Source organism: Tasmannia lanceolata, unplaced genomic scaffold (genome assembly GCF_043159265.1).
Source record: "Tasmannia lanceolata isolate RefF3 unplaced genomic scaffold, GAP_Taslan_0.1 ptg000013l, whole genome shotgun sequence".
In the NCBI taxonomy this organism is placed as follows: Eukaryota; Viridiplantae; Streptophyta; class Magnoliopsida; order Canellales; family Winteraceae; genus Tasmannia; species Tasmannia lanceolata.
The window spans coordinates 14,757,175-14,781,688 of NW_027518690.1; the positions used below are offsets into that span (position 1 = coordinate 14,757,175).

Consider the following 24,514-nt stretch of genomic DNA (forward strand, 5'->3'; position numbering starts at 1 on the left):
CTTGTTGTGGGACCTACTGTTGGTAGGACCCGTTTGTAAATAGTACTCGGTGGGTCCTACTGTGAATAATACTTTTAAATAGTGTATCTCAATAGTGAACTTGCATAGTATTTCTGCATAGTAATCTTGCATAGTGACTATTGTGAATAGTAATTGTGAATAGTGACTATTGGAAATTTTAACATATATATATATTTATTCCGTTTTTGTTGACATCTGGGGTGGTGGCTTAGTGGTAGGAAGCCGTTCAATCTTAGCTTAGACTTGGGTTCGAATCGTGTACGCCCCATTATGCCAGATGTCCTCATGCCCGATTAACTTGGGGAAAATGAGTAATGGCCGATGATTACCCACCTATGAGGCCATTTTTATATTTATATATATATATATATCTATTTTACCGGTTCTTACACACGCTAAGTCTCAGGATCATCCACGTGAATGGAGAGCTCTACCAAAGAACTCTCAAAAGAAGTGCCCCTCATAGCATGAGTGGCGATACAAAGGTGAGATACCTCTCGATTCGGGGACTAGCCCAGATTCGAGGCGTACCTTAAACAAAGAAGAGTCGCCATCCAAGGAAGTAGGCCAAGGATCCCATACTATGCTCTGTTGCAACGGATAACCAGAGATTATAAAAAGAGGGTTCGTGCCTGGTTACGAATTCGGAAGGTCTAAAGAGCACCTCATCCGCCCAAGTGCAAATACCTGGTCTCTTATGCCATTTATTTAATAATTTTGAAGAGTTTTGGGCGAAAGTCATATGAAATGGGAACGAATATCTCCAAGAAGACGTCTATCTAATCATGCATGTCGCGGAGATGAATAATAAGCACACATAAAAGAAATGAAAGAAGTGTCGCCTAAGAATAACTAGGTTATGAGTGTCATACCTAATTGGTGTCTGAGTTCTGGTGTGTAAACACATGCATGCTACAGCTAAAGGTATAGGATCTGTACATGAAAGTAAGAAAACACAGCAAAGCACACAACACAATTCAATTCTATACATGACTGGACAAAAATGAGTCCTAACTCTAATGCGACCTGACTCGGACCAAGATGGCCGTCCATCCCAGCTGCTCTACGTATCCCGGCCTCGGGAAGAATCGGAGTCAACGTAGTTCGATGCCCTATTCTAAACTATTATGCCTAACCATCTAGAACCACTATCCTAGACTCGATCCACTAGGCTCGACTGATTTTTAAAGCTTTTTTGTACGATCACTTAAGTTCATGTGAATTGTAATTTTTAGGACTCTCTATATGCCCTAACTAATGTAAGTTGATTAGCCTTAAGCTAATGCAGGTGGGCCCTACATCCTATGTGTAACTAGGCTGTGCAACCTAAGGAAAACTATGGTCTGACTATATGCTTCCTAGTCTAGCCATCGGTTCGACTAGATGTCTAACCAATCAACTTGAGGCCTCCTAACTCTAGGGACACTCACACGACAGGACACACCATATCAAAACAAATCAGGACAGCCTCCTAACTCTAAACACCCTAAATAGCTAGGACAGACTCCTAACTCTAGAGGAAGATCTTTTTGAAAAGGTTTTGAAGAGTTTTTGCATTTTTTTGAAGATTTGAAATGTTTTATTTTTAAAGGTTTGACTGGACTTGGGATGTGGATCCCAAGCTGCACTACGTACCCTACGAAAAGGGATCAAGCCAACGTAGTTCGGAAACAGATTTCCTAACTACTCCTAATGACTCAAGATTTTTGAGATTTTTGGTTTTTAGATGTTTTTGAATTTTCAAGTGTTTTTGACTCAAGAGGACAAATCCTATCATCATAAGGGGAGGACAGACTCCTGATATCCAGCAAAGGTTGGACAGCATCCTATGCTTTGTGGGGGAAAAGAACAGAATCACAGCTCTGCAAGGGTTGGACAGCATCCTATACCTTGCAGGAGCGGATAGAAAAACACATGATTTAATGAGAGGATGGAAAGACCCCTAACCCCTACGATTATAGGACTGACTCCTGAAACTGAAAGACTGACCCCTAACACTAAAGGACAGACTCCTATGCTAATGACTATGAGAAAGGCTCTAATGAGACATGACTTGTCTCCTAAAATAGAAGAATAACTAATGCCAATGAGACAAAGCCTGTCTCCAAGGGGTATGAGTTGTGAGACTTGTTAATGAGACAAAGCCTGTCTCTAAAAAGGGTTTGATTTTTCTGAGACACGGCTTGTCTCCTAAAAGAGGTTTGATTTTTTCGAGACACAGCTTGTCTCTTAAAAGAGAATGTGACTTTGCTTACCTGAGACATAGCTTGTCTCCCTAAATTGGGACTCTAGATGATGATGTTTAAGGGTATCCCAAAAGACTGGACAAGTCTTTAAAACAAACGAGGGGAGGGCTACTCGGACTAAGAGAGTCCCCTAAGGATGGGCTTAGGCTAGCGCCTTCATCGCCCATGGCAATGAAGGAAGGGTTCTAATGTCTAAAAATAGACTCTAGGCTATGCCTACTCCAGTTGCGATTAATCCAAAAGAAACACACAGCAAGCATACACATTGAAAGATAGCTAGCAGGTTATCTATGGTATCCTCAAGTTATACCCATTCATCTTAATTAAAGTCAGTAGGCTATGATTTCGACTGGCAAAGGAATAAAATAGATTCAACTCTCTACAAAATAATTGAGAACAGGTTTATAATAACCTGCTCAACCAATTTCCCAAACGAGAGAACATATGAAGTACCCTAGCACATAAATGCCAATTACTTTGAGAACAACTGATCTATTTTATACATTTGCCAAGAGAGTAATCAAAATATTCATAATCATGTGATTTTGGCAAAATGACTAGCACTAGTAAACTGGATGACATAGCACAAGAAAGCTTTGGATTTGGGTATAATAACTTTTGGAAGTTAAATGATCTAATCAAGTTGACAAAAATTTCAACAGATGCAATAGCTAAATGGACCTGATCATTAGCAAAGCAATTCACCCAACATAACTCCTTACACTATAAAATTCTAGTATTGAATCATGTGCTTGAATCAATTAGATGATGATTTCAGGATCTGCAAGACTGAACGAAGTCATGGTGGCAAACCATAAGCATACCATCATGACATTCAAACACAGATATTCCATATACTACAATGATAATATCATATCTTTCATGAGATCAATTTCATTCGATTATGATATCCAATTTCTTCACTACATTTATGACAAGGCTAATGCAAAATTCAGTTACGATACTCCTATATGTCTATCATAAAAGCAAGACTGGTATCAGTTCAAGTTTCAGAACAATCAATGCCATACCTTATCCAATTAATCAAAGCACAATAATAGTAATTTTATCTACTATTCCACCATTTCTTTCAACCTTTCAGAAATACCCTTGGAAATTAACAATAACTATGTGACATCAAATGATTAGTAAAGAAGAGTAACTAAATTTCTATGAATTCCCCAGACAGACATATGAATATGCATTACTGAATGCTCAAAAAAAAATTACCCTTGATTATGAGAGACCATTACAGACCCTCAATCAAACCATAACCTCATATCCAACAAAATCACCATAAATCATAAAAGAATTTCCATCAATTTCAAACTGAACCATAATCCTACTCTCTGATTGAACAGCAATGAAAGGTTATCAACTTTTAGATGAATTATCTCAACTCTTTAAACAAGATTAGCCATAACATCACCAAATGGATATTAAAGAAAATAAATGCAAATCATAAAATCATGACCATATTTCCACAGATTATGAAGGAAGCGTGGCAAATTCCGAGTAACACGTGACCATATACTATCAAATGAACCTCAGAGAACAATAAATCCAGATCGCGAAATAGCAATCCTATATCTAGTCAAAATGACAACTATGTATCATTGAGCAAACACTAAAGGAAAATAACCACGGATATTGGGGAGATTGTCATAGATCTGGGCCTCAATCAAACCCACACAGCATCAATAGAAGAAAACATCCACAAATCAGAAAAAAAAATTGAGCAAGGTTTCCATGAATATTACCTTCCTCTATGCTTTACCTCCTTGCTGACTGAAATGTAAGGGAGATGATTGAAATCAGAGCTCAAAACAGATCCTCTTGTTCTCTTTCTTGCAAATTTTTCTCGGATCCGTCAAGATCCAAGGCTATTCCTCGGATCACAGACAAAATAATCCATGTTTTGCTTTTCAATACAACAACGAAAATGAATCTGGGCCAGGGACCTTAGCCCTTTAGGAAATTAGAGCATAAGACAATGCACCGATCTTCTTCCTTTATAGATCCAAGAGACGGAAGTAGAATTTGAGCATAAGATTGCCAGATCTAGAGTTTAGAAATGACAAATTAGGATTTCTAAAGAAGAGGGATAAAGTTAGGGTTTAGATGAAGTAGAAGAAGGAGATTCTGATGGAGAAGGTTAGCAATGGAAGAAAAGAGAATGAAGTGCTAAGAATATGACTGGCTAGATGAACGGATATAGCTCCGGCGACTTCGCCGGAGAAGAAGACCAGAAAGAGAAAATATGAAAGAAAAAAAAGTTTCTCTCCAGCTCCCTCTCTCTCTCTCTCTCTCTTGATTCTATTTGTAAACCTAAGAGAATTTTTTTATACCCCAGATCTGAGATTTGGAAAGGAGCTATAAGAGATCTAAAAAAAATACAGAGAGATGAAAATGAAAGGGTTGATGATGAAGATAAGGGATGGAAGAGTGCGGTGGCTAATCGGTGGTAAAAAAAAAAATGACCGGAGCTCCGCCTTGCTGGCCGAAAGAGATGATCGGAGTAAATGGGTTTTCCTCTCTCTTTTTCTCAGATCTATTTTCGCGAAAATCCCGAGAGAGAGAAGAAGAAGAGAAAAAAAAACAGAGAAGAAAAATTCAAATTTATAGGCATTTTCGGATGATGATAATGGCACTACCATTTTTGATTGGCGCGCGGTTTTGCACAAAAATTGATAGGCGCATGACCGTTTCGTGTCTTTTTCTGGTCAATGCACGCCCGTTCAAGGATAAATTCGCCCCCCCCCCTACCAGATAAATTCACCCCCCTTTTGTGAACTTGCACTACGACTTTCCTCGACTCGTTCGCTAGGCAAACGAACTCCGATTTCGACAAAATTTTGCAGGGACCTTAGTGGGACCCTAAGCTAGCTTAGGGTGAAGTTTGAGACCTTAAGTGATTAATTTGGTTGGGTTTTTGCTCAAACACGGGAGGCTCAGGGTACGGTCAAAATGGGGTGTCTACAATCATGAAGACTCTCAATTTTTAACTTTCCCCTTTGGGGTAATCCAATTTAAGGTCATTTTAGTCGCCTTTGGGTGCGTAATGATCAAACATGGGCATTTTCGTCCGAAAATTTGTTTCTTCTGAAGGGGATGGTTCGACCATATGTCGAGGGTGCACCATAAATGTCATATGGGTTGGGTTCATCAATACAAATTTTGAATTTAAAGGATTTTATTAAATTTATTGGAAAAAAAAACCCAAAATACATGTCATAAGGCCCATTGGGCTAAAGCCCACAAGGTGGGGGTCCATGTGAATCCACCCATGTGGGTCGGCCATATAAGTGGGCGCCTCACATGAGGAAGCCACATGTAAAAACGTCCAACATGGGATGAGGTGGTTAGTGACATCATATTTGTTTTGAAAAAATAATAAAGAAATGAAGAGCTATAATTAGAAATGGCTAGTATGGTCAGGTTAGTAAAATGGCCATAACTTTTTACCTTCTTGTCTAAAAAAAATCATGATTATACTTGTTTCGAACGTCTCGAAAAGATCTACAACTTTTCGTGAATCAGCTCTAAATAGGTCAAAAACAAGCTCAAACGTTGAGCAACCCTCTTTGGACGAAAATCATTCATAAAAGCTGGTTTCCTATGTGAGAAGGCCTCTAGATTGATCTTCAGGGATTTTCATTGTGTAATTTAGTATTGCTTAGCTTGAAAGAAATAAGGTTTAGAAATAAGTTCAATATGGAAATCAAAGAATGAGAAAGCCAAAGCACAAATTGGAAACAAGCCAAAAGGAGAGAGCTCACGTTGGAAACTTCCAAATTCCCTCAAACCCAACCTTGTGCCTATAAAAGCAAACCCACCCAAGGTTTTTCTTCTCTTGGAAAAACATCCCACCTTGTCTTCCCCCTCTAGAAAATTCCTTCCCCCATTGTGGTGTTCTTGATCATCTTCTATTACTTGTTTTTCTTCAAAGCACACTTGGATTTCTTCGTCTCTTCTTCAACAAACGTCAAAACCATATTATATTGGGCGATCTTTGGGGTTTTCTTTTGAGTATAAAAGTGTGACAAATCGTATATCTTGAATTTATACACCTTAGAGACAAGAAAAGCGATCAACGGTAAGTATCTTATTCTATGTAATCAAGAACTAGTAACATGTTAAAGGTGTCTTTTCTTTGTTTTCTTCATGGGTTTTTGTAGAGAATTTCATGAGAGGTTGTCTTGCATAATCTAATATGATTTATGATGGGTCAATTTACTTTATTATTGATTTTGGTGGAAAAAGAATCATGTTACATGTGAAAAATCGAATGTTTAACCAATTAGGGTTTTAAGTAGTCTTTGAATCGATTTACAAAGCAAGTGTTTCAAATCTAAGGATTTTTCGCAAAGTTATATTTTCTGAGTTTCAATTGGATTTAAAAAACACTATAAATCTGAAAGTTTCAATAGAATTCATTTATATTGATGACTTTAAAATTCGATCAATCGATTAGGGTTTCAAGTAGTTTTTAAGTCAATTTACAAAGCAAGTGTTTCAAAACCAAGGATTTTTCTCAAAGTTATACTTACTGAGTTTCAATTGGGATAAAAGAATACTAGAAATCCAAAAGTTCCACCAGAATTCATTTATTTTGATGACTCTAAAATTCGTCCAAAAAATAACTAGAAAAATAAAATTTGACGAATAAAAATTCGTTCATATATCAAAACAATTCAAAATTGGACAAAATTTTATTCTTAGTAGTCTTTTAATATTTAAATGTCATACAAAAGTTTCCAAAATATTTTGAGTTTATTTATTATATTTACTAAAATTGTTTAATAAAAATTACTTATTTTCACATGTGTGAAGGAGATATCATCAAATGAACTCTTCGGAAGCTGAAATTTTGTAGTAAGATGAATTGGCCCGGAATAATCATATTATGAGTTTTTTGGATTTGTTGTACATGTGTTGATATTTGTTATGATTTATGTTTGAATCGGACAGAACATAAATAAATATATTTAAAATAGTAAATTTCAGAGATAATGTGTGAAATTTCTATTGTGGTTTGATATTACTATGAGCATATTATAGTGATAATTTGGAATGATTTGGAGAATGTTTGCTATATGTTGCTTTGTAATAGTATCAATCTGGTCTGATTTTGTTAAAATCATTAAAAATTCAGTTTAATTCTAAAAATCGTGAAAAATTTTAGAATATCATAACTTTTCAGAATGCATGTAATCCTTAAGTCATTTGAATAGAAACCTTAAAAATCATTAAGTTCCTTCATAACTGGCTAATCTAGGTCATTTTAGATGAGATGATTGTATTCATAATCGTTTCTTCATTGCGATCAAACCTTGACTTTTTAGCATCTAAATCTAAAAATATTGTTGGCTCCGAGGTCTTCTTCCACGAAAATCCTGAGAAAATGCCAGGCAACAGTATATCATGATTTGTTTGCCGAACTGTGTAAGGGTAGAAAGCACGATTCCCTTCCATGAATTCAACCCATGTAGGGAAATAATTAACCTTTAGAGCCTTAGATTTTTCTTAAATTTTAGGTGTTAAGAACCCTTAAAAGAATTGAAAATCATTAATCTAATAATTTGGGTTGGGTAAACCCATGTTCAAGTCATTCTTGGAAGCGTTGGATCACTTTCTCACCTTGTAGGAACCTTTAGAGCCGTTTTACGAACATTTACGTCACTTTGTGTTCTAAGTTTTAGGGTGTCCTAGAGTTAGGAGTCCAGCCTCAACACGGTCGATTGCTATTATTAGCAACCGACCTTTAAATTAGTTTCACTAGTTAACCCTCTATTCCCTGTAGGACAAGCCTAGTTAACCTAGGATGTTGGACCCACCTGTATTAGTTTAGGGAGCGTCTTGTTCTTACATAGGGCCATATAACATCTTAGATGGAGTCTTAGGATAAAAAAAATATACTCAACTTGAATTAAATAATCTCTCTTAAACTGTCAAAACAGTCAGTCAAGTCTAGATCGGTGTCCTAGATGTCTTAGGCATGTAGCTTAGTTTAGGCCACCGAATTACGATCGACTATGATTCCAGTGAGGCTTAGATACGCAGGCATCTTTGGATGCTTTGAATAGCATACCAAGCACGAGTCGGCCCACCACAAATGGTGGGATTTTGTAGGTTAATTAATTAATTAAAATATATAGGATTTTTCACAAATTAGAATTTTAGGAGAACATTCACTTAGATTGAATCCAAACGAATTAAGAAAATTAAGATACACATTAGGAAATACATTGAAATTAGATATTATGATGCATGTCATATAGTTCGCACATTAATATAGAGTTAAATGAGTCTTTTAAAAGAAATTTAAATGAGTTATTCATTGGAATTGAAGACCGGATTATCGGGCAAGAATGGTGCATATGGTGGTAATCCTCCATACCTTCCATTCTCGTAATCAGGTAACGAATCTAAATTTCTAGGATCGCAGATCACTGCAGTGTCACTTATGAGTCATAAGTCTCTTATGGGTCATAAGTCTCTTATCTAGATGGCGACTCTGTCATTATCTTTTGCGTGAAATTCGGATTGCTTTAGTGATCCCACATTCACGGAAAAGATGATTTATATTAATAATAAAAAGGCACACGCCACTCACGTGGGTACGAGAGACTAAGAGAGAGAGGCGGTTCGCGCCCCCCTCACGGGATCGAGTCCCACACACCTATACTCTTGATTCTTGAAAGATTGAACTTTAGTGGGCCCCATAAGGTATTCCGTTGTCCACTCGGGCCGGACCAGTTTTCACAGGCCGGGTGGACCCGCAAGTCAAATTGAAATGGGTAACTACTTTGAGACCCAAACCCGGAATGTGACAGACTGACATGAAGAAAAAGCAGCACATATTTTTAAGGGGTTGAACTTTGACGAAAATACCCTTTCACCTATACTCTTGATTCTTGAAAGATTGAACTTTAGTGGGCCCCAAAAGGTATTCCGTTGTCCACTCGAGCCAGACCAGTTTTCACGGGCCGGGTGGACCCGCGGGTCAAATTGAAATGGGTCACTACTTTGAGACCCGGACCAGGAAATTACGGGTCGACCCTTGGGTCCAGGTCAATTCTTGCCAGGTCTAATTGTACGTGGCAATCAAGTCACTTCATTCCTTAAATGTCAAGTACATCAGCCCCTTTGTAGTCATGAATACATTGTATCTAGGTGTCCCAACTCCCGAGTAATGTAAAGGGGCGCATTAATCATTTCCCTACTTCTTTACACATGAAAAAGGCAACTTGAACCAATCCTATTCAATTTTTACTCAAATGGACCTTCAATTCATGATAATATGCCTCTAAATTAACCATAATTATATGGGATTTGCTAGGCAATTTTTTGGAAAGTCAATTCACGGTGGACTTTTGCATGAGAGATTAGCCACCTCAGTTAAACTAAATGAATAAGACAAAATCAGTTAAAAAGTGAGCCAGTGTGCGTGTTCTCTTATACAAAAGTCAGCCGTGAAATTGCATAGCAAATCCGTAGTTATATTAATCCCTTTCTCTTCTAATCAAGGTTTTAAATTTCGACCTAAATCCGAAATCTCGGACCAAAATTTTGGATTTCGGTCAAGACCAAGACCGAAATGTTCCAAAACCAAAAATGGCCGAAATTTGCCGAAATTTCAGTGAAATTTTAGATAAAATATTATTATTGATATCCCCCCACCCCAAAACGGATAAAATCCCCCTCTTTAATGGTTTCTGTGAGAATGGTTTATTGCTTGAGGATAAATTCACCCCTTTTAACGTTTTTCTTTGCCTTTAAAACTTAACGAATAACGTTAAAGGGGGGATTTTATCCATCAGATGATCATTCCCCCTTTCACAGAATTTCGGCCCACTACCAAATTTCGGCCTAACTTTCTGGGATGTCAGAAATTTCGGTTTCGGTCCTAAGTCCTAACCGAAACCGAAATTTAAAACCTTGCTTGTAATCTAGGAAAGAAAAAAAAATTTCGAAGAAAAGTTTTTCCTTGAGAAGTACTTTTCCTGCAATCCAAACAGAGCCAAATTTTTTCCCCGTAAATCCAATCGAAATCAAACATATAAATAGGGTTCTTTTCGTAGGGGTTGCATTTATAGAAATTAAAGAGTGCGAGTGCTCGGGCTTCAGAGAGAGCCAGAGAGGGAGAGAGAGAGAGACAGAGACAGAGACTACAGAAAGGAAAGTAAGTCCTCTTTTTCAAGGTTAGAATCTTCAATTTCAGGCTAAAAAAAAAAAACGAAAGAGGAGCTGCTATGGTTGAATGATTCTCAACATCTTAAAGCGAATTTACAGGCCATGTCTCTTGCAATAGGGAAGATCACTATCCTTGTTGGAGCAGGTCATTCTCTCTTCCTCTCTCTGATGGAATTTTTAGTTTGTATTTAATCTATGATTGCTTTCTTTATGTAGATTGTTCTTCCAATTCTTCGAAAAATTCATCTGATTCCATTTTACTTCTCTTGTTTAATTTAATTTGTTGATTGATTGGGATGTTAGGGTTTTCAGTGGAGTTTAAGTTCAAATACACAAGGAAGCTCATAACAATTCTCTCACAAAGATTTACAACTTGAAAACCTATTCTAATCCCTCAAGTATTATCCAATTAGAGACACAACGGTGTTTTTCACTCAAATACGTGTGCAAATTGGGATTATGATTGTGTATTAGGTGTTTAAGGGGGTAAGACCCTTTTTATATAGTGAAGAGAACCCAAAACTAGCTGTTTCTAAGCTCTAATGGCTAGTTCGGTCGACCTAAGGGCTACTATTAGGGATATTTGAAAAAAAAAACCAAATAATTAGGGTTCGGTCGACCAAAGCCAACCTTCGAGATATTTTTTAGACTTAATTTGATCTCTTTTAAGTGACTTTTGAGTGCGTCTAAATGGTATTACTAGAGAGGTAGATTATTACAATCTAAAACCTAAGACTTGATTAAAAATTTCAATTTCTATTCTTCTTCAAGTTTTCAAGTTGATCTTCACGGATCTTCTTCACTTGTCCTTGACCCCATTGATTTTCCATTTGCTTCAATGCCTTAGATCCATGTTCCTTGACTTTGATCTTTGAATGAAATCTTCAACTATACACCAAACCATTAGTACTGTTCGACTCAACTCAACTCAACTAAGCCTTTGCCCCAAACCGTTAGTACAACCAACTTACATAAAGATTCAACTTGTGTTTGGAATCATCAAAACAGAACTTAGAAGATTTCCAAGGTTGAACCCTTGGGCTTACAAAATCTTTATCGATACCTGTTGCTCTAGGAATGCAGATTTGATTTATCTTTCTTCTGCTGTATCATCTCTTGTTGTTGATTGCATCATACGTAAGTTAGAGCATCACTGCCTCCTTTCCCTCTGATTCTGTTTTCCGACCTCGTGCACATACATTCGGCGTCGTTCTGTCTAGCTTTACCTCCGCTAGTTCCTTCTTCTTTGTTGCTTGTAGACTTTTTTTTTACAATGAGAAAATGTGAACATTTTGCCTGGTGCTAAGGCAATTCTTTTGGAAGCTTAAGGAACTGGATATTTTTTGAATGGTGATGAATTTTATTGGGGGAAGAAAGGAGAACAACAACTGACGGATGGTCTGGGATGTTATGGTATATCTTTATGCAAGAGCTTCTTTTGGAGTCGAGAAGCCCTCTTCTTCCAATGTTTATCTTTTAATAAATTTTCTACTCATAGGTATATCTTTATGTAAGAGCTTCTTTTGGAGTCGACAAGCCCTCTTCTTCCAATGTGTCTTTTAATAAATTTTCTACTGACATGATTTAAAAATTACAAGCTTTTTTGTGAATGACATTACTGCATATATATTTTAGGTATTTTACATATGATTATACATAAAAGATCTTTATCCGTTCTTTAATGGACACAAATCTTAGCAGCTTTCACTTTCTTATTGAAAATGAAGCTTCATTATTTCTCTTTGCTTCATTAAACTCTTGTAGCAACTGATGTTGTGCATAGCCCATCTGACTTTTGATGCTCCATGCATTTCTGGGCAAGTATGTTTGGAATTCGAATTTCTATGTAGAGACCTGTGTCTAAAATATGCTATTGAGATAAAATATCCATTTGCACACATGGGGCAAGTTAAAAATTAGTGAGCATTAGGCATTTCACTTTATTTAATTGTTTCACTTTTCGAGGTATTCTTTAGTCTTGAGGTTTTGAAGAAATAATTTAGCATTCAATTGTTTATTGGTTCTGTTGCTTAATGTTACAAAGCGGTACATAGCTACCAATACTCTTTGTATTTGTCTTTCAGGCATAGTTGGGTCTGTGCTTGCACAGGAAGGTCGCATCTCAAAAGTCTCTGACTTTTTCTCGGGTGCTTTCAAGGTATTTATTTCTCTATTCAACAAGATATAAGCTGGAGTCTGAATAGTGGTTTTACTTGCCTTATAGTGGTTGTTGTAGCCATATCACACTAGGAAATTTGCATTAGGATCTTCTCTGAAATGTTATTTTCTTCGAAATAATATTGGTGCGTAGAAATTACCAATTCCAGCACCTGCCATTCTTTAAATAATCTGGTTTTACCTCAGATTGTTTTCAGGCGCATTCAGCAAGATGATTCCCCCTCAACGAAAAAACCACAAAATGATTCTCTGTTGGCTCAGGTTTGGATGTTTCCTTTTCATCTTTTTATACTTATCTTATATTTACATCTCGTGGTCACTAATTCTTATCTGACATTTCAGTCAGCTGGGACTCCTATGGAATGAAAGAAACACACTGAGACTTTTATTCAATTAAAAAGCCTGTGTTTTCCATAAAATGTCTTAAAACTCTCTGTTGATATGTTGTGACATGTCCTGGAATATATGGGACTTGCTGGGAAGCATTTGTGTGAACTTCTCTCTAATTAATGCAGAAGAGAAAGAAACCTTGAGAGATCAATAAGAACATAGTACATTCTCGATTTTCATGCTGTTAACTTACCAACTTCTCCAATAGCTTAAGCTGTTGGAGAAAGGCGTTATTTATCTTTTATACTTTAACACTCCCCCGCATGTGTGGCCCACTTGGCAAATACGTGGCACATGTGGTCCCACTTTGGGCTGACCATTGCATGTGGATTTTCGCTATCCGGGAGGTTTGAACTCGAGACCTTTGGCTCTGATACCATGTTAACTTACCAACTTCTCCATTAGCTTAAGCTGTTGGAGAAAGGCGTTATTTATCTTTTATACTTTAACACATGCTAAATACCAAGCGTAGTAGCAACATACAGTAATACTCTATAACTGTAAGGCATAAGAGTAAATGGTGGAAGTAACCTTGTTGACGAAAACAATTTCCAATCCCTTGAGCTGGTGCATACGTATCAGTCGTGTGTTTCTTCTCTAATATTGATTCTAAAGTTTGTAATTGTGTCTTACTATGTTCTTTCTTTAAAATGTTTGCAAATTGATATATCTATAAACCACTTTGTGGATGACAAAATACTACCACTATACACTTGTTTTATCATGGAAAATAGGGTCCGGGGAGATGCAGATATGCCCTTTCTCTTCACAAAGCATATCCATTGGAGATGAACCTCAATTCCCAGTTGAGTTGTTAGTTTAGTTAACTAACAAGATGCACATGCCATGGCTCTATAATCTGTCAATGCACTTGGTTATACACTTCACTACTTCCATTACATATCTTGGCTAATTTTGAAGGAAATGGAGAAATGAATGCAAGAGTCTCTTCTGGAACTTTAGTAGCCCAACATATTTAGCTAGACATGTTACCTCCAAAATCTTGTAAAGAGCGCTTCTTTTGGATTGTTTCTAAGGGATCTCGTTTAATATTTTAATTCATGATTCAGCATGTGCTTATAGGATGTTCTCGGAACCTCGTGTAAAATATGATGAGTGGTGCAAGCCCTATCATGGGTGCTTAAATTTGGAAGTAGCGATGTCTTCACTGATGACCATGGTGAGCATAGGAAAGCTGGTGTTAGAGTAATCTTTGACTCGTTTGGTGCTACCTATTTTTATTTTTTTTTGCTTTATCAGGTCTTGCTGGTGAGTCTCAAGCAGTAGTTATGGAAATTAAGAGTGGTGTGGAAGAAAATGTAATTCTTGATGAACTTTAGATTAAGTAAGGTCTAGAAATCAATCTGATTTATTTCAGACCCTTCGCTTGATGAAAAAATGGGTCAGATTCTAGAAGATGAGAGAGCACCGCTTAAGATGGTTTGGACATATCCAACGCTGGCCTTTGGATGCTCCGGTGAGAAGAGGCGACTCGTGCCAAATTGATGGAGTAAAAAGAGGTAGGGGCAGACCGAAAACAACTTGGGTGGAAACATTGAGGAAAGACTTGATAGCTAGGAACATAACAGAGAACATGACCTTGGATATGATAGAATGGAAGAAAATGATCCATGTAGAAGAACCCAACTAGAGCCAGGATTAGAGCCGCATAGATTCCTTTCACATTCTTCATAAATTTTTTCTAAAAGATTCATTTAGCCGACCCCAACTAGTTTGGGACAAAGGCTTTGTTGAGTTGAGTTGATTCTAGAAGATCAACCCAATGGGACTTAGAAGGAAATGATGGAAGGGAATAAAAAAGAGTGGGAACGAAAATCGAATTAAAGAATTGAAGAAACGGAAAGGGATTCTCTCTTGGTCACTAGTTAGTTAAAGAAATGACTGTGCCCTCCTTTTTTTTTTTTTTTTTTTTTGGTAAGTAAGTTGGGGTTAGGCAGACCCCGACCAGCTAAAATTAATGAGAAAGAGAATTACAATCTAAGGGGGCTCAAAGGCCAACAGGCGGGGAACATGCTCCCAGGCAACAAAAAGAACAAGAAAGACAAGAAGAAACATAAGAGATACAGAGCTATGTCCTAGAGTAGGGGACTCCAGCAGAATCAGTTGCAATAATATCTTTGAGAGGGTGTGGGATGGACGACGGAGGGATGTCATCACCCTTGCAAGGGCAGTCCTCTTTTGAAAGGAAATCAGCAGCTGAGTTTGCTTCTCTCCAAACATGAGTGACTTTCCAGTCAATAAAGGTAGCCAGACCAAGGTAGATTTTGTCCAACAAGGTGAGGGCCTTCCATGGGCAAGGGGTTTGAGAGTTGATAATATTGACTGCATTGAGGGAGTCAGATTCAACCCAGATTCTGTTGAGGGCTTTTTCCTGAGCCAAAAAGATTCCATAGTCAATAGCTTTCAGTTCCAAGATTGTAATGTCGTCACCAGAAGCAGGAATAGAGAAGAGGGCAAGAACAGAGTTGGGGTCCCTAATTAGACCTCCCAAGGAGGCACCATTAACAAAAAGGGATGCATCAGTGTTAATTTTGGCAACACCGACAGGGGGCTTGATCCAGGAGCAGGTTCGAGTTAGATTAGGTTTCAGATGGATAGGAATATTGAAGTGGAGAGCAAAGTGGAGACTTCTGGGGGAATGATTATCATGGGGGTGGAGGAATCTAATTCTGGCTTGAATCTTGTCGATGATCAGATGAAAAATATCTCTTTTGTGGGTTGGGGTACCTCCGTGAAGGCTTGAATTTCTTTCCTGCCATATACAATATATGGCTGCCCCAAAAGAAATTTTCATGGCAATGGTATATTGGTTTGAGCCCTTGAATTGATTTCTCACCCATGCTTCTTCATCACACAGAGTTTTGCCAATTTTCCTTCTGTGATTAAATCTCCAGAGCAGAAAGATCCAAATCCATTTGGAGAAGGCGCATTGAAAGAAAAGGTGGTTTACTGATTCAAGCCCAGAGTGACATAGAAGGCAAGCTTGATCAGTGATAATACCCATGGAACACAGACGGTCTCTTGTTGGGAGTCTATTGCTGATGGCTTGCCATGCTGTGAGAGCATGCCGGGGAATGTTTCCTAAAAACCAAATGGTTGAGCACCAGGGGACTATCTGCGCTTTGATTCTGACTTCATTCCAGGCTGATTTTGAGGTGAAAATACCATTTGAGCAAGGTTTCCAAATAGCTTTATCAGGATAGCCAGGTCGGATGATTGCAGAAGAAATGGTCTTTTTTAAGACGGCGAGGTGGGGGAGATCAAACATCTGATCCCAGATGCCATTAAGGAGAAGGCTACTTAGGTTGGTTTTCTTACTGATGTTGGTTTGAAGCGAGGTAGAAGAGGTTTGGTTGGATATAGTCCCTTCAGGGTGCCAAGGGTGGTCCCAGAAGTTGATGTTTTCCCCTGTTCCAACAGAATAGCAAATGTGATTTTTCATGATGTCCCTGGATTGGAGGATTCCCCTAAATCCCCATGAAGGATGACTGGGCATCTTCATTTGCCAAATGCTTCGATTTTTTATGTATTTGAATTGGACCCAGTCATTCCATAGGGATTTCCTATTCGAAATCAGCCCCCAGAATTGCTTCATTTGGCCAATACGGTTGGTGTCTCTGATTCTTCTCAGACCAGCTCCCCCTTCTCTTTTGGGGGTGCAAATGACCTCCCAAGAGATGGCATGAAATTTTTTGTGCCGATCTTCTCCGCTCCAAAAGAAATTTCTCAGGATTTTTTCAATTTCATCTAACACCCCAGCTGGAATGTTGAAAGAAGAGGACCAATAAATCTGAAATGAGTTAAGGACAGATTTGATCAGCTCAAGTCTCCCAGCTCGGGATAGGTTTTTGTTGCACCACGTGGAGATCTTTTTCCTAACTTTAGAAACAAGGGGGATGCAATCAGTAGAGTTCATTCTGGAGGAGGTTAGGGGAAGACCAAGATATTTGATTGGGAGGGTGCCTTCAGGAACTTTTAGAATATCAAGGATGGTCTCTTTACCATGGGTGCAGGCTTTACTGAAGAAGATATCGCTTTTTCTTCGGTTGATGTCGAGTCCAGAGCACATTTTGAATCTATCAAGGCAACTAAGGATTGCTTTAGCTGTGGAAGGGTTTGCATCTGCAAAAATCATCACGTCATCTGCAAAAAGGAGGTGAGAAATTTTCGTTTTGCCCCTTGTAAATGGAGTTCCAAGGGAGCCAATAGACAGAGCTTCATTTAGGAAACATGACATCATTTCCATGACAATGGTGAATAGGAGAGGGGATAGAGGATCTCCCTGCCTCAAACCATTTGAGGATCTGAAGAAGCCTTTAGGGGATCCATTTAGGAGTATAGAAAAGGAGGGGGTGGAGATACATTGAGATACCCAGTTGCACCAAGTATCATTGAATCCTTGTTTGGACATGAAACTCAAAAGGCTTTGGAGATTTACATTGTCAAAAGCTTTTTGGAGGTCGAGTTTAAGACAGATGGCTTGTTTGGAGTCTTTTGAATGGAAGTTATGCATGACATCATGGGTAAGGAGGATGTTATCTTGAATGAGCCTACCTTTGATGAATGCTGACTGGTTGGGGCTGATGATGTCGCTAATGACTCCACTAAGCCTGGAAGCTAGAATTTTGGTGATAATTTTGTATAAGAAATTGCAGAGGGAGATAGGCCGGAATTTGTCTGGGGAGGTTGCATCAGCTGATTTAGGGATCAAAGTGATGAATGTGGTGTTTAGCTCCGAGAGCATTTTACCACAATGGAAGAAATTGTGAATAGCTGCTGTCACTTCTTCCCCAATGAGATACCAAAAAGCCTTGAAAAAATCTGCGTTGAACCCATCAGGCCCAGGACTTTTGTTTCCATCCGCTTGGTGAACGACTCTTTCAATTTCTTCTTTGGAGATAGGATCGGTAAGGGAAGAAGCTTGAAGAGGGGAGATGACCCTTAAAGGGTCAGGGACCTGCCAGAAGTGGGGGTCAGAAGAGTTAAGGGTGTTTTTGAAGTAGTTGACGAAAGATTCTTCTATCTCTGATTTAGAGGTAGAAATATCTCCATTGGGCTTTGTCATTCCATGGATGTGGTTCATGTTCCTTCTTGAGTTGATGGCTGAGTGGAAGAAATTGGAGTTGGAGTCCCCCAGATTAAGCCAATCGATTCTTGCTTTTTGACGGACAATGGCTTCCTCTTTCCTTGCTACAATGAGGAGGTTTTATCTGATGAGTCTTTCTGTCTCTCTGAGGGAATAGTTTGTGGGATCAACGGCAATTTTAGATTGAATTTCATTTAGTTGATCCTTGATAATTGGGAGGGTGATGTCTATTCTTCCATAGATTTTGTAATTCCAGTTTTTGATAGCTTGTTTCACCAACTTTAGCTTTCTGACTAATCTGAACATGGGAGTCCCTTTGAGTTTGATTTGCCACATTCTTTCGACAACTTCATACAAGGAGAGGTCTTCCAGCCAAGCAGAGAAAAATCTAAAGGGGGGGTGATCCCTGGAGGATTCCGGGAGGAAGTGGATAATGATTGGAGAGTGATCAGAAATGCCCGGGTTTTTGTTGACTGCAAAAGACTGAGGGAAAAGGGAGAGCCACTCATCATTTACAAGAACTCTGTCCAATTTTCTCTGAATGAGGTTATCATTTTTTGATTTGTTAGACCAGGTAAGGGGTGGACCAATAGTCTTTAGATCAAGCAGGGAGCAGTGATCGATGCAGTCATTGAACTCTTTCATGTCTTCTCTGTTAGGGCCAGCTCCTCCCAGAGATTCGTTGATGAATCTGATAATGTTGAAGTCGCCAATTAACAGCCACGGGGAGTTTTGGGGCTTTAAACTGTTGAGGTTGTCCCACAAGGTTCTCCTGTGAATCCCGAAGTTGCTAGCATATACAGCAGTGAGAAAGCAAGAGGTTTGTGATTGAAGGTGAAGGACAGTTCCATGGATATGTTGATCAGAGTCCCCCAGAGGAGTGAAGGTAATGTAGTGGGGGTTCCAGGCAACCCAAATCCTACCCTTGATCACATGAGAGTAATTGGTAACAGCATTCCAATCGGGGCAGATATCCTGAATGTAGGGGAGGAGGTCATCCTTCTTTGCTTTTGTTTCAAGGAGGCAGATTATCTCAAGGTTTTCAGAGGCAATCAGGTCTCGACCAACTCCTCTCTTTGTAGAGGAGCAAAGTCCTCTAATGTTCCAGCTAGCTAGCTTGATCATTGGAGTAGGGAAGGATTTTAATGGGGGCTGAGTCAGCATCTTGATGGGGGTTTTGCATAGGGTAGGTGCAGGTCTTGGTTAAGTGGGGAGGATTGAGAGGGAAGCTTTGGTGAGTAGGATTGGGAGGGAGATGGAGAGTGGAGGGGGATTGATGATCTTGACCCAGGGGAGGGGGAGTTGGGGGGGGGGGGGGGGGTGGATGGGGGGAGGGGTGTTGGGTTTGAAAAGGGGAGGGAAATTTGAGAGAGGGTTGGGGGCAAAACAGGGTGTTGACTGGGTCTGTCAAAGGGTTTAATTCCGAGGAGTTATCAGGGTGGGGAGAGGATTTGGTTGCTCCATTGGCCTCAAGACCAGAGGAAGATATCTGAACCTCTTTGCCTTTGCCATTAATTTGGTTGCTCTTGTCCATTACAGGTCTTGGAGGAGGGTTAGATAGATCTTCCTCAGAACCTTCATCTGATCCTTCTTCTTGGATCTCACAGAGAAGGATGTCAAATTTGTTTGAAATGATTATGGGTTTATCCTTTTTGCTCTCCAGAGTTGTGATTTTCTTTGGGCTTGATGCTGGATTGGGTTTCTTGAAAATTGGGACTAGGTTGGGTTTGGAGGATTCAGTGGGGTTTGAAGCTGAGTTTTGGGTTGTCTCATCAGGGGAGGGTAGCATTTCTACTGCTCTCCATTCCTGTTTGGCTTTTGGTTGTTCCTCTCTAATAGATTTTGGGCAAGCTTTGGCAGAATGACTGAAGGTCAGGCACTGGGGGCAAGCAGAGGGTTTCCATTCGTAGAGGACTTCTTGAGATTGGGTTCCTTCAGGAGTTTCTATAATTACAGAATCAGGGAGTTTGGCTCCAATTTGTATTTCAACACAGAGTCTAGCAAAGCTCAATCTTGTGCATTCTGCAGTATGGGAGTCCATGTAGAGGGGGGTGCCTATCAAGCTAGCAATTTTGCTTAACCCATTTTGATTCCAGAACTCAAGTGGGAGACCTGGAAATTTGATCCAAATAGGAACTTTGGTTATTTTTCCCTGATCAAGAAGAGCTTTAGGGGTCCATCTTTTGATAATGAGGGGTTTTCCAGCATAGGAGTGGTTTTCTGTTTCAAGGATAGAGAGACAGTCTTCTGGGCAGGAGAATTTGAAGAGGTAGAATCCTTTATGGAGAGCCATGAGGTGCATTTCTCCCTTGAGTTTCCATTTCCTTGTGAGGTTATCTTTCAAGTTCATGAAGTACGGTCTTTTCCCAATAAAAAAACCAAGGAGGCAGTTCTTCCATTTTTCACCTCCTGAACTGACTTCTTCGGCTCCGAATTTGGCTTTTTCAATTCCTTCAGGAGAAACATGGGGGTGTATAAAATTCAAAGTAGGAGGGATTTGAGAGTTTTCTTTTTGGAAGAGGGTACTCCAAGGTCTCAAGAGAGAAGGGTCAGGTTTGGAGGGGTTTTGAGTACCTTTCCCCTGGTTTGAGAGGTCTCCGGGGGGGGGGGTGGGTAATTTAGTCGAAGAGGAGGTTTCAACATATGGGGATTTTTGGGTTGGGGAAATGGTTTTCGGTGATTCGGCAGTTGGGGAGTTTTGGACGAGGAGAGAAGTTGATGGAGGGGTGGAGGTGAACACAAAGGTGGGGATGGGGGGAGTTACAATTGAATTTTGGAGAGGGCGGGAGTGGGTTCCAGGGAGGAGAGTTTGATTTTTCTGTCCCATTTCCGAAATATTCAAATGTGGTAGATTTTGGTAACCCAGAATTTAGGTTTGGTGGACCGGAGAGAGAAGTGTGTGGTGGGTCAATTAGCAGGCTAGGTTGACTAGTTTTAGGGCTATTCTCGGAATGGTAAGGTATGCTTTTCAATTTATGGATATCCACCTTGCTTCGGAGGGAAGATTTGCCCAAAGAGGAAGGAAGATCGTCTGGATCGTCTTCTCCAAGGGGAAGATTCGCCTGGGGAAATCGGTTCAGAGTAGGGGGCGGTGGGGCTGGTTTGGTTTTGGCAGGGGGGGGAGGTGAGCGCTTTTCACTCAGACAAGATCTTCGCGCAAGAAGTTTTGGGTTGGAAAAAATTTCCGGTAGTTTCCTGGAGGGTCCAGAGGGTTTACCGTGAGGGGGAGGACGAATCAGATTTTTGTGTAGACGAGTTCCGGTTTTAGAGTGGGTATCTGGATTATAGTCGATGGATTTCCCTTCCATCGAAGAGGAGTCATGGCACTCTAGGAATCTGTTCGTTGGGTTTGAGTAGAAAGGCCTGAGATTATCTTCATGTCCAGAGGATAAGGTTAGAGCCGCACCACACCTGGCTTCATCTTGCACCATTCCAAGACATTTAGCCTCCTGAAATTTGTCACGAAGACAGCCAACAAAGTTTAAAAAAATTTCAGAGGGAGAAGATTGCAGAGGCCAACCTTCCCCCTCAGTTCTCCGGGGAAAAGAGGTGGGTTGCTTTCCGGGGTCGGGGGGTTCCATAGGAGGGAGATACGAACGGTGGTGGCTTTCCGAACGGTGATATCGACTGTGCCCTCCTTGACGCGCAAGCACAACCATTTTTTCATAAGATATGCAAGCTATATCAAGATCTTATGATGATTGTTTCTTCTTCCGCATTAATCGAGAAGAGAATTTTTTTTGTTTGATTGTTTGGCCAACTGTAGCTGGTGGTCTGTAGTGAGTTAATTTCTAGGTAATTGTATGCATAATCTTTACCTTTTTTCTTTGCTTTTGTATCTTGGTATTTGGCTTTTGTAGTAAATTAGTTTCTAGGTAATTGTGTGCTTAATCTTTACCTTTTTGCTTTGCTTTTATGTGCTGAATTAGTTTCTAGGTAATTATGTGCTTTTGTATCTTGGTATTTGGCCTTGTATGCTTCTTTCATTTTGGCTGGGAGTTGTTAGTATGCCTTGTAATCCATCACTTATATCTTGTTATTTTTTAATAAAATCTCACTTGTTAAAAAGAAAAGGAAGAACTATGATGGGGGACCCTAAAGAACAATACCAACCATGAAGCATTCTCAATAAGTCAGCTAGAATGAAACAAACCACTTAATTTAAAAAAGCTATTGTAAATACCAAAGATTTTCCATGCACCCCTAAGAATCTATACCAAAGATTTCCCATTCACCCCTTAGAATTTGAACATTACTTTGTCGCAAAATTACCATTATTCGTATTGTTTAATTTTTTTTGTCAAGACTTCATGAAAGGGAAACTGAGGCGAGTCAATGATTGACCTAGCATGCTTTCAATTGACTCGGTCATTCTTTTGAATGGCTACTCGGTCTTTTTAAGCCAGTTGTTGATGGATTTAGTAGGGTCAAAACCAGTCTTCTCAAGCAATTCAATAATTGAACTTCCTAGTTTTTAAACATTTCATACAGGCCTCTGAATATGTGGTCATATCTCTGTTTACTAGCTTTTGATAATCTATGTTACATGGGTACGGGTATAAAAACTTATTATTAGAATAGATAAAACTCAAAACACGTGATAATTGTAAATTTATTGTATTAGTATTTACTATTTAGAAAAAAAGAAGATAAACTAGATCTAGAAGTATCACAGTGAATCCTAAAGTATTGAAATCCAACATATGTCCGACACGGGTACGTCGCCCATTCAAAAGAGAACCCATTTAACATAGGCGAAAATTGATGCCTGAACTTTTCAGTAGCTGCTCCATTGTGATATTTTCATCTAATAGCTTCTAGCTGAGCCATAGCTCACGTAATACACTATGCTGAAAACTGTCTTCCATGGTTCTGCCAAGCCATCAGCTCTGAACCCATACATATTGCACTTGATATCTCTTCCTAGCTTCTATTAATAAATTCATCAATATCTAAAGTATTATTTTTTCAATGCTTATTCCTATAGTGCCTACACATTGTATAGTTAGTTTATTAGAAAATTAAATGGCTAAAGTTTCAGTATTTTGTACTTTGAGTTGTTAAGACTGTTTTGTGTGAATCGTTAGTGTTTTGTATGCACACAATGCCTCCAATTACTTATAGATGTAAAACTGTTTTTTTCTACCTGTCGCGAACTTCTGCAGAAAATGATGGCTGCAGATAGTGATATAATTCATTTATTGATCTGTTTTGAGTGATAATGATGATGGAATTATCGTCTATGTTACAGGTTAATAGCCTACGTCAGGAGCTGCAGCTGTTGTCATCATCTAGATCAATTACAATTGTAACTGGAAGTAGTTCAGGTTAGGGATGCAATATTCTGTTTCTTATACACACACGCGCGCGCGCACGCACATATAATTCATTAATTTATATATACTATCAAAAAAATTTGTCTTGCAAACTTTTCTGTTGCATGTTAGCAATAAAAAAGAACGGAACTCTAGTAAAGGGTAACCATGTGTATGTGTGTGTGTGGTCAAAAGCAAATTGAAAATTAAACAGTGTAATTCTAAAGACCAATCATAGTTCTCTTTTCAACGGTTCTCCGAAATTCCTTTCCCTTCATCTATTCCCCTTTTTGTTCCAAAAAAAGCTATTCTTCTTCTTCTTAAAAAAAAAGGACCCATCATCCAGGGAAACATAGAGAATGTCTCCTACATTACCCATAATAATGGAGGTATCATTGTCATTCGATCTGAATGCTGGCAAGGGCTTATTGGAGAATTTAAAGCTCTTCCAAACTCACCAAGTGGACATCTTTGGGAAGAAGGGGTGATGAGGACATCCACCATGGGATCGACCATGGGAAGGGCTTCAAGGTTTACAAGCGTCGAGGGAGCCGTAGGATTTCCGCGATCCGTACTTTTGATGATGGAGATGATCGTGATCGTTGATGATGGTGGAGATGATCTTGATATTAGCATATGGTGTTTATGCATATTACCACCATGGGACATTTTATTCTTATTGCCTTATTTCATTAAGATTGCACGTTATTTTATTGCTAATACTGGATGGTAATTGATTGTATTAGAGTTGTGATGGATTAGGAAACATATTACTTAGTGGTTAAGTATTCACGTAATGCCGTGTGGGCCCTACATGGAAGGGGAATGAATATTCACGCGTGAATTTTCTCTCCCCCTATATGTATTTGATGTTATTTTTTTTTATAGAATACAATTGTTTATCAGATATTGCCGTGGATAGTTTTCTCTTTTTTTGCAGGTTTGGAACTGACCCTTCTACCTTTTCACATATGAATTAGGGTTTTGGTCTTTTGTGCAAAGAAAGGGCTGCAAATTAGGGGTTTGGATCTTACCTTTGTCACACAGATATTAGAGATGAG

General features: G+C 39.1%; 1 protein-coding gene across 1 annotated transcript in view; it reads left to right on the plus strand.

Annotated features, from left to right (window-relative positions):
* The first annotated feature begins 10,370 nt into the window (after positions 1-10,370).
* Positions 10,371-24,514, plus strand: part of LOC143889872 (uncharacterized) — a 36,963-nt gene continuing 22,819 nt past the window's right edge. The window contains exons 1-5 of the mRNA XM_077394252.1: positions 10,371-10,452; positions 10,563-10,608; positions 12,548-12,621; positions 12,828-12,902; positions 23,390-23,465. Coding sequence (XP_077250367.1) covers positions 10,566-10,608; positions 12,548-12,621; positions 12,828-12,902; positions 23,390-23,465 — 268 coding nt within the window. The 5' untranslated portion in view covers positions 10,371-10,452; positions 10,563-10,565. The remainder of the gene's footprint in view (positions 10,453-10,562; positions 10,609-12,547; positions 12,622-12,827; positions 12,903-23,389; positions 23,466-24,514) is intronic.